Source organism: Haplochromis burtoni, unplaced genomic scaffold (assembly GCF_018398535.1).
Source record: "Haplochromis burtoni strain Fernald_Lab_line unplaced genomic scaffold, NCSU_Asbu1 Contig_188, whole genome shotgun sequence".
NCBI lineage: Eukaryota > Metazoa > Chordata > Actinopteri > Cichliformes > Cichlidae > Haplochromis > Haplochromis burtoni.
The window spans coordinates 974,162-988,354 of record NW_024582549.1 but is presented as its reverse complement, the minus strand read 5'-3'; the positions used below and the strand labels follow the sequence as shown (position 1 = coordinate 988,354).

The 14,193-nt window shown below is 40.8% G+C and overlaps 1 protein-coding gene across 1 annotated transcript in view; it reads left to right on the top strand.

Moving 5' to 3' along the window:
* jph3b (junctophilin 3b) overlaps nucleotides 1-14,193 on the top strand; it is a 68,868-nt gene that overhangs the window by 30,585 nt on the left and 24,090 nt on the right. Inside the window, exons 2-3 of the mRNA XM_005935024.3 lie at nucleotides 1,422-1,908; nucleotides 3,086-3,451. Coding sequence (XP_005935086.1) covers nucleotides 1,422-1,908; nucleotides 3,086-3,451 — 853 coding nt within the window. The remainder of the gene's footprint in view (nucleotides 1-1,421; nucleotides 1,909-3,085; nucleotides 3,452-14,193) is intronic.

Sequence of the window (14,193 nt, the reverse complement as noted above, 5' to 3'; positions counted from 1 at the left end):
TTAAACATATGGATATTCATAATTGCTCTATGTGTGACGGTGTTAAAGTTTCATTCCTACAATTTCTTAAGGAGACAAAATTGGTAAATACAGGCAAATATAAATGAGAAATTATTAATACATTTGAGTCTACATGTAGTATATGCTGTAGGTTTTGGAAATATTTCACACTGTATACAGTTTTTTCTCGTTTTCATTTGTTTGTTTATTTTTGTTTGTTAACGTATTTGTAAAGGGGGTACACCTGCTAATTTGAGCACTGGCTTGCCAGCAATTAATTGACAGCAGTGTTAAGTTACAGTCCATTATTTACTAATTGACTTTAGTTGAGTTCCACTGTTATCAGCAGATATATTAACATTAGAGACCAAAACCTAAACATGTTTCTTTCTGCTGATGGGTATTGTTAGATCCCAGTTATCCCTGTACACAAAGTCTGGACCTGCTCTTCTTGTAAAGAGTCTGAGTGGCTGATCCTGTGGGCATTACTTATCTTCCTGTATATTGTAACCGTTTTACAGAAAGACTTCCTGTTCATGCACGTCTGTCATTCAGACTCATTACAGAATAATTATTTTCACTTATTTTGTTCAATTTATAATGCTGCATTTCAAGTTAAATTACCATTAGTGCAATCACATCAGTATATATCTCTGAACTCCATATTTAGGGACAGATATTAACCTTTAAAGCCTGAATTGTGAAATTGTTGCCAGAAAATTTAAAGTTAAATTTAAAGTTTTTGAAAATTAAGCATTTATTCAGGCAATTAAAAACAATCAATTAAATATTAATGTGCTTAAATTAGTTTTAATCTTTTTATCATATTTGCTACATCCCACATTTTTTGCAATGTATTGATTAAAATTTATCGTTTATGTAAGTTTTGACAAAAATTAGGCGTTAAGGGGTTAAATCCCTTATTTAGACAGTCTCAGGTGGATGAGGCCTTGGGGATCTCAGTCTCAGACATTATGTTAACAACAAACTCTATGGGGATTTAACTTGAGCTGCCCTACACCCGTATAACAACTGCACTTTAACACTTTTGTGTTGACGACAGGTATTTCTAGGCAGCACCTTTTGGCACATTTTAATTAATGCGACTGTAAGTATTTTGCGTAACAGCTGACTGAAATGATCACTTGTGAAAACCCTCATTTAACCCATAAAGAAATCCATTTTCTTCCCGTTTTTGAATTCATTGTGTATCTGACTCTGTAGCTGTGGGAACTATAGTGTCAGTCGACACAGTAAAGGTGTACAAATTAATCATTATGTGCGAATTATTATCACTTCATGACTTTCATTAATGCCATAAAGCACTGATTGTTGTCAGTGGTTGGGATTTTGTTGTTTGTTTATGCATCTCCATGTGATCTTGATCAGGCCTAATCAGTGTTTTCTTCTTTCCCCCTCAGGAACATTTCAGGGTCAGTGGGTTGGCGGGATGCGTCATGGCTACGGAGTTCGTCAGAGCGTCCCTTACGGTATGGCAGCCGTTATCCGCTCCCCGCTTCGTACCTCCATAAACTCTCTCCGCTCCGGTTCAGAGCACAGCAATGGGACAGCTCTGCTGGACCGGACTGGGGCAGTGGTTCCTGGACCTCCCCCCCTTCCCGGCACGCTGACCACCAGCGTCTCCATGTGCAGCACAGGCAGCAGCGGCAGCAGCCCCGCGGTGTCTCGGGGAGGTTTTGTGCTGACAGCGCACAGCGAGGCTGAGCTGCTGAAGGGGAAAAGGAAGGGCGGGCTTTTTCGAAGATCCATCCTGTCAGGTCTCAAGCTGAGGAAGTCAGAGTCCAGGAGCTCTTTGGCCTCCCAGAGGTCTAAACAGAGCTCATTCAGGAGTGAAGCTGGCATGAGTACCGTGTCCTCTGCTGCATCTGATATCAACTCTACCATCAGGTAATGGCACGTGGACAGTAGAGGTGGTAGGTTTGGGCTGCTGCAGGATACCAGATATAAAAGACCCACAAAGACCTTTTTGCACATATAGTTTTCATCCAAATTTGGGGCAATCTGCCAAACCTTTTGTTCTCAAACATAATTTTTCATTAGTTTGAAGCCTGTTTCACGCTGTATACTAGGGCACCAGTTTAGCTCACTGGCTGAGCAGGTATGCATATGCCTTATGACTAAAACGCAGCAGACTGGGTTCAAGTCTAACCTGCAGCCCTTTCCTGTCTACTCCACACTGTTTAACTATCAAATGAAGGCAAAAAGCCCCAAAATAAACCTTAGAAATCCAGCATACTGTGTTGGTTAACTAAAACTGATCCTTCCTTGACCAGTTCCACAGTAATCATACTGATACCCATCATCGTTGTCATGTTTTAGTTATGCAATCTAATATATTTATCCCTGAAAAGTTCAAATTTACTGTAAAAGTCAGACATTTAACACTCTAAGAAATTCTGGCAGGATTTTAACTCAACAGCAATGTTTACTTGAAAAGTATGTCAATCAAACATGAGTCTATCCACCAAAAATCATACAAATAACACCACCTACTGTGGTCTCCTTTCTTGATTCACGCAAGAGGAAGTCTAGCTTTGAAAGATTGTGACTGGAATGACTTTGGAACGTGGTTAGTCCAACGTGGTGAGTCAGATATCAACTCTGTGGCAGGGTAGTGGAATGACGTACTATGAAGTGACCTGTCCTTCATTTGGAGGACAGGGATTCAAGGAAAAAACAAACACCCATTCTTCTTAAGTGCCTTTAAATGGATTGGCATGCATTCCAAAGGAGACTATAGGTCAAAGGTCAGTATGTTGGTCCACTGGACCGGTGCCTGAGGAGAAGTTTAATGCCAGTTTCATTCATTGTGTGAACTTCATCTTCTTAATCTGGCTTAGATGTTACATGGAAGTGCTTGGCGTCAAACTTCAGGTATGCTGGATTGAGCCGGCTTATTTTGAGTTGAGTCGCCACCTCGTAACCTAATGGCTGGCAGTAGTAGATATTCTTAATATAGTCACCGTGGCACAGAAGTCTGGCTCTGGCTGTTTCATTTCAACATTTTATGATCCTTCCATGATTGATTATTTACTATTTTAATGTAACCTTTCACCTTTTCCAGCCTTGGAGATGCAGACACAGAGCTGACAGTCGCTGAAGACGATGTGGACGCCACAGCAACAGAGACCTACTGCGGGGAGTGGAAGAACGACAAGCGGACCGGATTTGGCGTGAGTCGGCGGTCCGACGGGCTGCAGTACGAAGGGGAGTGGCTGAGCAACAAGCGGCACGGCTATGGCTGCACCACGTTTCCTGATGGCACAAAAGAGGAAGGGAAGTACAAGCAGAACATCCTGGTGAGCGGCAAGAGGAAGAACCTGATCCCCCTCCGAGCCAGTAAGATCAGGGAGAAGGTGGACCGAGCCGTGGAGGGAGCGCAGAAGGCAGCAGATATCGCCCGGCAAAAGGCTGAGATTGCTCTTTCCAGGTAGGGAATTATAGGCGCGATACCTTTTAATGAAGTCATGTTCTAGGTTCTGGTTAATTTAAAATTCAAGTGGTTTGAAGCTGGCACAGTTCATCTGAAAAAAAGTGCTTTTAAAGTCATTTTTTATGTTATACACCAATCAGAATTTAGTGATACTTAAATCAACAGATGATGCCAGATGTGGGGTTGCTTTAAGGCCACTGCTAATCAAATCTCACCCACACAGCCCTGATCAGGCAATTTCTCTAAGTGTTAATAAAAAAACGATAAATAAATAGTCATTAAGGGAAATTCCCCCCTAACTTTATAATTTGTCGTTTTTTTTCTGTTATAGAGCAAATGCCAAGAGCCTGAGATTGTAATTTGCTTTGCTTTTCTGACCTTCCTCATATTTACAGCTCTGCAGTAATCATCAGCAATAAGGCTAATAGCATATTTCTTGAAATGTTAGCATATTTACTAAAAATGTTGTTGTGAATTTTTTCTTATCTAAAGGCAAAAAAAACAACTATTATCTGTTATACTATGCTGCATTTCTGTTAGCAGAGGATGCTAACCAAAAATCAGAGAATTTCGTCCCACTCTTCTTCACAATGTTGCTTTAAATTTGTTGCTGTTCGTTTATGCACAGCTCTCCTGAAATCCTGCCAGAGCCTTTAATAAGGTTGAGGTCTGGACATTGACTGGGTCATTACAGCGACTTGATTCTTTTTTCCTTTTCAGTCATTGTGTTGTAGATTTGCTGCTGTGCTTGGATGTTGCGTGATGCAGTTTTGGCCAACATAGATTAACAACAGATTAGAATACTTTGAAGACAGAGGAGTTGGTGGCTGCAAGACGAAGTCCAAATCATCAGCCCTCCACCACCGTGCTGACAGCTGGTGTGAGGAGTTTGTTCAGATAAGCTGTGTTGGGTTTTTGCCAAATGTCGTGCTGTGCATTATGGTCAGACGTCTCCACAGAAGTCTTGATGCAACTTTGCAAGCCTGAGCTGTGCTGCTGTGTTCTTTTCAGAGAGAAGAGGCTTTCTTCTGGGAGCTCTTCCAAACAAGCCATATTTGTTCAGTCTTTTTCTTATTTTCCTGTCACAAATTTCACATGGTAACTGGGCTGTAAGATGTAGCTCTTGGGTTTTTCGTCGTTTATCTGAATGTTGCATGGTCTGAAGTTGTTGTGATGACCATAACTGGAAAGATTTTGTAATTGTGTTAATACACACCTGAACTGAATGCTCGGGACCAGCAAACTGCCAAAATTTCTGCTTTTACAGAGTTGCTCACACTTTCTGATAATCAGTTATTTAAATGAATCTGATTAGCAGCACCTGGCTGCTACTTACTCTCTCTTGAATCCTTTAGAAGCAGTAAACTCGCACCTCACAGGACGTGTAATGTTTAAAACGATTAATATGATACTATTATAAAATGGTTCCCATAGTTTAAACAACTTGTCCATTATATTGCCTCAATGCTTTTATCCTCTTTATTAAGTCAGCTTACTAGGTACATCAATTTAAACATGTTCATAGCAAAACTGTGTTTCCAGGTTCTGGCACGTCTTTAATAAATGAACAAGTTTTACCTGGGGTGAGTCAGAACCCCCAAGGAAGTGCCAGGGCTGCATCTCAAAAGCCCAGGCATCAACATGTTTATATCCACGGGGTGCTGTTATGTGTTAATCCATCTTAAAACAGCTGTTTTTCGTCTTTCACCTGTCCATCCTCTGCTTAAAAACAATTGCTGATGGCTTTGTTTTACCATGTAATTGAGATCAGTGACATATTAAAAATAAGATTCAGGTTAAGGTGAAATTAGGGTTACAGAATGATTGAAATTGGCAAGCCAAACAAGCCCATCTGGAGCTGTTAAGACTCTGATAAAGCTGTTCTGCTGAATAGAGATGAGGGCTGATTCTCATTAAAACTGAGTTCATTCAGCTAAAACAATGAGAGCAGTCTGTCTGATGATGTTAATGGGCTTGCCCTGACCTTCTTTACAGCTGCAAGAAACTTTTGGACAGCAATATAGAACAATTTTTGTTTTTTTATTTGTTTTGTTTTGTTTTTTTACAGCTGAGGACTCAAAACAGAAAGTAATTAGCTGTCCTGGGACCTGAAGCCACAGATACACATTGATACTCTTGTCAAGTGGGGACTCATCAGAAGTAGGCCCATGGCCTAGTTTGTGTCCAGACTTTGTTGTTTTGAGGATCCAGGGTATGGCTACAGTACCTCTGGTGGTGACAAAGCTGCTGCTTTTAAACTCTTTCTTTAGAGCTTAGACAGGAAGGAAATAACAGGTACCAAGGAAAAAACTGGAATAAAAATTAAAAGCCATTACGAGATAAAACCCTTTGAATTATTTTAAAAAACATTAAGTTGTTAAATTCCTGATCAGGCAACTCAAACTCAAACATCTCCATGTAGATCTCTTGCCACCTGTAGCATCTATGTTATGAAAAGTCCTGCTGTGATTTTGGAGATTTAGCATCGACTTGGTACCAAAGTGTGACATCCCATGTAAAGAGAGAGAGGGGTTCTGCATCTGTGCATTTACGCACATATATCTAAGTGACATAAATTTTGTCAGCTGGCTAAGTATGTGCTGTCTTTCATGAACTCCACATGCAGAATTTGACACTGCACGGACGGCCTGCACAGCAGAGGCGCCGTTATTTGTGTAACAGATTTCACACCCTTCGTACTGTTTCTGATTTGTTCACACTGTTTTCTTTTTGATTTTTTTTTCATGTCATTGAGCCAAACACAGAAAAGCAAACTAGCTCTTGTTCTTGCAGCCAGAAGTTGCCTTCATGCTTTCTGGAGCACATGGTCGAAACGCTTGGACGTATTAGAGGGGAGCGGACCCAAAGATGGCACCTGCTCGCTTAAATAAACACATGAGTCCCTATATTAATGTGTCTGATCTTCTGGCCCCACTCACAATAACCTGTCTAACATTGTGATGACTTAAGAAATTTAAGGCTCAGTTTGTAGGTTTTGTGTTTGTTTGTTTATTATAAAATGGAATGCATTAAAGTGCTTTGGAGGACTACTGGTAAAACTTAAAGCTTCGATTTAAACGCTTAGCCAGATTCTGCTCTATATCTGTGAGATAAGTGTTTAGTGTGTGCAAGTTGACTATTTTGAGTTAAGATATTTTTCCTAACACAAGAACACAGGAGCAGTGAATTGGCTAATAAAAATGTCTGAATCTTCCTGGATTTTAAAGCTAGTAATCAGTTTTAACATCCTCCGACTTCTGTTTCTAAACTTAAAGGTTTGAATGTGGGTCATAAAATAATTTATATATAATCCATACATTTTTTTGGGCTGTGGATCATTGTCCTCTCTCAGTTTTGGTTGTGCTTCACCCAAATATGAAGATCTGAACTTTGGCTTTGTCTGTGACTTTGTGTTTACATGCTTTGTTGTCATGTTAGTATTGTATAGCTACAGATCACGCCTTTTCTTCTGTACAACAGATACTGAAGAGTGTGATTAGAAACAGCTGGCTGCAGAGTGACAACAGTGTCAGTCAGCGTGTGAAGCAGCTGTCTGAGCTGTTTTTTTTCTGATTAGCAGTTGACCTTGGAGCAGATCAATAATGCAGTAATGTTTTGCACTCTGTTAATGATGTACAGCATATACGTTTAGGAGCAGATCGCCAATTTTCCGCAAGATGTCAAGTTGCTTTCTGAGATGGATGAGCTCGTTAAAATGGAAATATTGAAAACACCAGAGGGTGTCAAAGAAATGATGTGAGGTGGGACGAAGAGAAAAAGGCATAATAAAGTGAGAGAAAAAACCCATTAGAAGTGAGGGCAGATTTCCGCATTATGCCAACAACACTGGCAGAGCGCCTGAAAGAGCAGAGAGGCTGAATTACTCTCTCACAGACTAACCTGCTCTTGCTTATAAGCTTACCTGTGTAGATCGTGAATGAAGCTGCTGAACATGTCTGTGTTTGTAGAGTGCATGCATGAGGAGCTGAATAAGTAAAGATCCAATCCTATTAGTCCTGCTGACGGTCTTCCGCTGAGGGCAGTGTGACCACAGCGAGCTACAGCTGCTCAACTAATTCCCCTCACACTGTTGAGAAGTCACGTACATAGAAGAAAGAAAAACAAATTAAAGGTAGCAAACACATCAGCCGCTCGGTTTCTTATATTATGATGACAATATATTTGCATTCGTAGTGACTTGTAGGCTTTTTACAGCACAGGCCAAAACATCATACTGTAGGTTGGCTCACATAGTTTCCATGGTTTCATCTTTCTTGTGGGAACTACTTCATGAATTTAACTGTGCTTAAATGCTCAACTTGACAGAGACCATTTTTTAAAATAAAAAATAAAAAAGTGCATTAGTTTGCTGTAGTAGCTAGTTGAGTTATGGGTGAGTAACTTTTGCTTCCAGTTTACCTGTCGATGCTAAATTAGGCTTCAGATTGTGGACCTTTCTCTGGACACAGACTGATACATCTGGGTCACTCTGTAAAACACTGAAAGTGCTGACTTTTGGTTTTAAAGGCATAAAAATCCCTTCAGTTCACTAAATAGTCATATTAGTTATTGGTGTTCAAATAAACAAAGTTTATTCATCTAATATTCAGTGTTTGTCTCAGTCACCGTATTTAAAATATATCTAGAATATATTTATTTAAAACTTTATTTTAAATTTCATAAAATATCTGCCACACAGAATGACGTCAGTGGTGCGACTTTTACTTTGAAATAATGAAGTTTTTCTCGCTTTCAGAGGTCATTACATTCTGTTCATTCTGTTCTTTCCTCGTCACCATTTAATTCTGTGTTTTGCACCAGTTTCATTTTTACTCTTTCTGAACTCTTTTTAAAAAAAATATATATTCTAGGTCGCATATTCTGTTCTTTGTTGCAGTCATACCTCAGTTTTTATATGTTTATCCAAAATACAACCTAAAATCCATCCATCCATCCATCTTCATCCGCCTTGTTCGGGGCCGCAGCCTAAGCAAAGAGGCCCAGACCTCCCTCTCCCCAGCCACCTCCTCCAGCTTTCCGGGGGAATACCAAGGCGTTCCCAGGCCAGCCGAGAGATATAATCTCTCCAGCGTGTCCTGGGTCTGCCCCGGGGCCTCCTCCCGGTGGGACATGCCTGGAACACCTCACCCAGGAGGCGCCCAGGGGGCATCCTTGTCAGATGCCCGAACCACCTCAGCTGGCTCCTTTCGATGTGGAGCAGCAGCTGCTCTACTCTGAGCCCCTCCCGGATGGCCGAACTTCTCACCCTATCTCTAAGGGAGAGGCCAGCCACCCTCATTTCTGTAGGAAATGAGCTTCCTACAACCTAAAATCTTATCCTAAGTCTCTAACATAACATGAAATGTAGCTGTGTGGTTGAAAACGGTGCTTTGCAGCTTGATCTTGCATGTCTAAGACACAAAATATGGAATAAAGACTAATGCCGTAAAAGTTAAGCTAATAAATGCTGAGTTAAATTGTGCTTGAATATTTGGAAGGCAAGAGCTCATGCACAAGTGGGTAGGCCTGAATTATTTTTGAGGAGGGACGGAGTGTCCTTGTTTAAAGTAGGGTGCCACTCTATGCATGCTTAAAGCAGATAAACCCAGATCTTGACACAAACAATATTTAAATGAAATTTTTGCATGATAGCAGTTGGAACAAAACCGAAAGCATCCGTATCAATATAAATAGTTTTGCAATGTGTGCTGGGATTTTGAGATAAATGCAAACTACGATATTGCAGGCGTTTGGGCATATTTAGGGCGACCGTGGCTCAGGGGGTTGGGAATCGCATCTGTAACCGGAAGGTCGCCGGTTCGATCCCTGGGCTCTCTGTCCTGGTCTTGTGTCCTTGGGCAAGACACTTTACCCTACTTGCCTACTGGTGTTGGCCAGAGGGGCCGATGGCGCGATATGGCAGCCTCGCTTCTGTCAGTCTGCCCCAGGGCAGCTGTGGCTACAACTGTAGCTGCCTCCACCAGTGTGTGAATGTGAGAGTGAATGAATAGTGGCATTGTAAAGCACTTTGGGTGCCTTGAAAAGCGCTATATAAATCCAATCCATTATTATTATATCTTTACTTAAAATTAGATTAATGGTAGTGGCCAGTCTGTAGCTTGTGTCATGGTTGTGTTTAAGAAACAAACTGGTAGAGTGTTTTACTTCTGAGCTGCAACTGTCTTCTTAGACACATCTTCATGTAGCTTTAATCTGTGCTGTGTTGTGTTTATTGAAGCCCAAGTGTGACCACAAAACTAGCAATCTAGGTGGTGCCCGTGGACAACTGCTTTTGTTTTTCCAACATTCTGCAGGTTTTTGCTGTCTCTTGCTGTTGAGTTTCATCTATTAAAACTGCTACGTAGGACACCTGTGTGTGAACTTAAATATGTCATGGTCCTGGGCCATGTTGGCCCAGTATTCTTAGTTTCTTGTATTTTTGTATTTCGTTCCTTATTTAGGCCATGTTTCCTGAGTTGTCCTGTTGTGTTGTTCCCTAAGTGTTTTCCCTTCGTGACTCTTACCCCCTGTGTGCCCCTCTGTGTATTTATGAGCCCTCGTCTCTCTTTGTGTTTATTCCATGTTTCCCCTGCCCGTTATGGCTATGTTCTTCCTGTGCTCTCTCTCTCCCCTCCTGTCTGAACCCCCGTGTACTTCCTGTTTTACTTTGTGATCCCGCCCTGTATACGTCATGTTATGTTCACCCCGCCCTGTCTCGTTATGATTATCAGTGTCACCTGTGTTCCCCATGTGCTCCCACTTCCCTCGTTAACCCTCTGTGTATTTATGTCTGCGTCTCCCTCAGTTCTGTGTCGCGTTCTCCCTCATGCTGCGTGGATTTCCCTGTGTCTCTCTGCGAGTGTTAGTTTATGGTTCCCAGTTTAAGTTTTGTATTTCCTGTGATCTGCCTTCCAGCATTAAAGCTGTGATTTTGAGTTTATCCCCCGAGTCCGTGAGTTTGCATTTTGGGTCCTCATCCTGCCTGCCACACAGCAAGCCATGACAAAATATGGATGTCTAACTGACATCAATTTGTATAAAATTGAGAACTCCAACTTAGGGCCCTCATTGGACGTTTGTTTCAACTATCTGAAAAAACTCATGTAAGGTCTTCTGAATGGGTTTCATCAGATAGGGCATCTGGCATAAAACAATCACAAATGCGGAGCAAAAATAATGTCTGTAGACTGTGGGACGATTGGCGATCCCATTGCCTTTGAAATGGTTGCTTCAAAGGAACCAGGTCTGTGACCTCTTGCAGTCAATTGCTGCCTTCAAAATGACTTTGATGTATCAAGATGGCAATAACAAGTCAAGAAGAAGGAAAACGTCTGCTAACAGTTTGGGATTGAATGGACTGAAGTTGGCAAAAAACTGATAAATTTGTGAAAATCATAAATCGGTTGCTTCTAGACTCTGCTTACAATCAGAGTCCAGTCTGAGCTGTAACAATACAATTTTATTTATATAGCACATTTAAAACCAAAGGTATACCTAAGTGCTTCACAATAATGCAATAAGAACTGCTCCATAATTTAGTGATTTACGCATTGACATGGCTTTTAAAGGGTTCCTTGTTTAAGTTCAGCTGGAGATGATCTCGGGGTTGCATCACCGTGGCAGCCCCTTAGAACCTCATAGATGTTATACGGGGATTCAAAGATTCCTCCACAAAATGGGACGTAGTTTCATCAGGATGACAATGTAACTGCAAAATGGCACTGGCACTTAATATTCAATTTAATTCATTTTAATTTATGTATCTGCCACCAAATCACAACAGGAGTAACCTCTACAGCTACAATAGCAGAGAGAAAACTCCAACAATCAAACCACCCCCTTTGAGCAAGCACTTGGCAACAGTGGGAAGGAAAAACTCCCTTTTAACAGAAAGAAACCACTGGCAGAACCAACCTCAGCGAGGGGCAGCTATGTGCTATGACCAGATAGGGATTGTGGGGGAAAGTATATATAAATGAATATAGGAGTATAATGAGAGTACAATCAGTTGAATCAAGCAGTCATTCTGAGTCGAAGAACTGTTTGACTGCCTTGAGATCAAAAACAGTTGATGCAAATACTTGTAATTGGACTGCAAAATAAATCCAATGCAATCACTGGGCAACAACCGATTTTTCCTAGTCATAAGGAGGTTGTTGTTCTATTTTTACTCTAGCGTGATTGAATGTTTCCACTGTTACAAAGCCCACAGTCCACAATAGGAAGGGCAGTGTTGGCACAAACACACCTGAAATCCCAGACTCATCTGGAACCAGTTTTTTACCTTTAGGTTTTACTTTCTGATTACTTTCATTCTTACTCACAGTTTGGTTATGTTTGGCCCAGGAAATTACACAGAGAGGTAAACATATGTTTGAAAGAACCATTTTCTAATAAACATGTAGAAGCTTATACAAGTAGGGGAGACCGGGGATAGTTGTAACATTTTTCACATTTCTGTCTGTAAATTGGAGCTCTTTTAAGGTAGTGGATTCAAAATGTAATGCAAAGTATTTACATGTCTCGGCTATTAAATAGTGCAGCTATTTTCTCTGCAGCACAATTACCCATTGCATGGTATGGTCTCAAACACATTTAGTGAAATGTTACAATTAACCCCATAGTCTGGGTTAGTTGTAACATATCCTGGGGTAAAATGTAACACAATGAAATAAGGGTACTGACAAAACATTAACATGTAATCTTTTTTATTCAACACATGAATGCACTTAGAGCCATTTATGTAGCTGTGTGTGTGTGTGTGTGTGACAGAATGCAGAAATCTAGCTTTTGAACATATCCCAACCCCCCAAAAAAGAAAAATTATGGAATTTTCTGCAACTGAATATTTCATTAATTTTGGTTGGTCTTCCTTGAGTTTGGCCTCATTGGCTCAGTGGGCATTATAACCTACAACTCTTGCACCAATTTTGAACATAACAATGAAGCTGAAAAAATGTAGTTGTTCACCAGCATCACAATTCCATTACTTTTTTTCCTGGCTTACCTTGGTGTGGTTTCCAAAGTGCTTCAGAAAGATGAGGAAATCTGTTTCTTGCACCCATCCTGATTTATTTCCACTACCAGTACTTCCTACTGGTCCATCTCTGACACAGTGGTCTGCATAATGTATGTGTGGGAACACAAACAGTGGAGGAATTGTGTTGCCAATGGCATTAACCACATATACATAAGCGACCAGTGAACCTCTCTCTGCTGATGTCGTTCACAAACTTGTTTAATACAAGTTAAAGTAATAGTGTGGTAAGTTGTAACATCTGCATTATTGTTACAACTAACCCAGACTGTTGCTGTTACAACTGACCCAGACTCCTTTAGCCATGAACTAGCTAATATTACAGCCAACGGCTAAAACATTAGCACTAAAGACCTACACAGAATATATCCCCATAGACATACAAATAACATAATTTAAGTTTGATGAGTTTAACTGCAAAGCAGATAATGCTATTAGAAATTGAAATAAAGTAGAAAAACTTACTTTTTGGCATACAAATTACTTTTTTTCGTGTTAAATTGTCTGTGTTTGACAAAATGTGCTGGTTTTTCACATGTGATAGCAGAACTGAATTGGGCATGCACAGGATGAGTCACATCATTTGAAACTTTGCCCTGATTGGAGAAATTGGAAGTGTTACAACTGACCCACGTTACAACTATCCCCGGTCTCCCCTAAGGCATTTTAAAATCACTTATTCACACATAACTGGCACATAGGTGCAAAACTGTGGGGGGGGTTCTTTGGTTTGCTGATTTGTTGTCAAAGCTGTGGGCAAGATGTGCCAGCTCAAGGGCATTAAGGGGCAACAATATGACAATAAACCCCTCTGAAAGCATGGATTTGTAAACATATCATCCTGAGTTGGGTCATTAAAAGATCATGATGTCAATTGATTGCGTTGTTAGTGAATGCTCCAACCTAATTCAGGATGTATTAAGCATTTAATGTTGTTTCCACAGAAGCATAAATATATATATATTTATGCTTCTGTGGAAACAAAATGGTAAAGTCCAATTTATTAGTATAGTACGTTTATTTTGGCTTGTTTTTCATCATTTAACATCAGGGTTCTGAGACTGGAGCATGAAGTTGTCAGCATATTGCTGAGGTAACATGCAGATTTTACTAATTTGATGAGTAACAAAGTGGTGATGCTTTAAATATTTGCTCAGAGCAGGTTGCTGATTTAGGATAACGGCACAACTTTACTTACCCAGAATAACCTAACTGTACATACAGTTTTAGCCTGGCCTAGCTCTCCGCTCTCCTACACACACACACACACACACACAGAAATGTCTAACCCAGATTCGGGCAGCAATGTAGCACAGCACAGAGCAGCCTCTCTGTATGTGTGTGTGTGTGCGTCCCAGAACAGAACAGCAGGGTATTTCCTTGTGGAACACCAGGAGAAACCCTGAGAGGTGAAACAGTCACAGGATAATTGCTTCAGTTCTCTTTGAGCAAAATGAAAGCACAATGTGTGAGGATTTGTGGCCCTTTTTCGTCGATTTCTTGCTGTGTGTATGTGCTTCTAAAATTGTCCATAGGCTGAGTTTGAATGTACATCCTACTTGTTCCTAAAGGCAGGGCAGCAAGCAGTGAGGTCAGGGGTCGGGTTTATCTCCTGAAGAGAATCCAACAGCTGGTAGAAATTCAGGGTCAGCTGTCCACGTGCCTGATGTTACAGTAAATCCCAGATTTGTTTATATGTGTG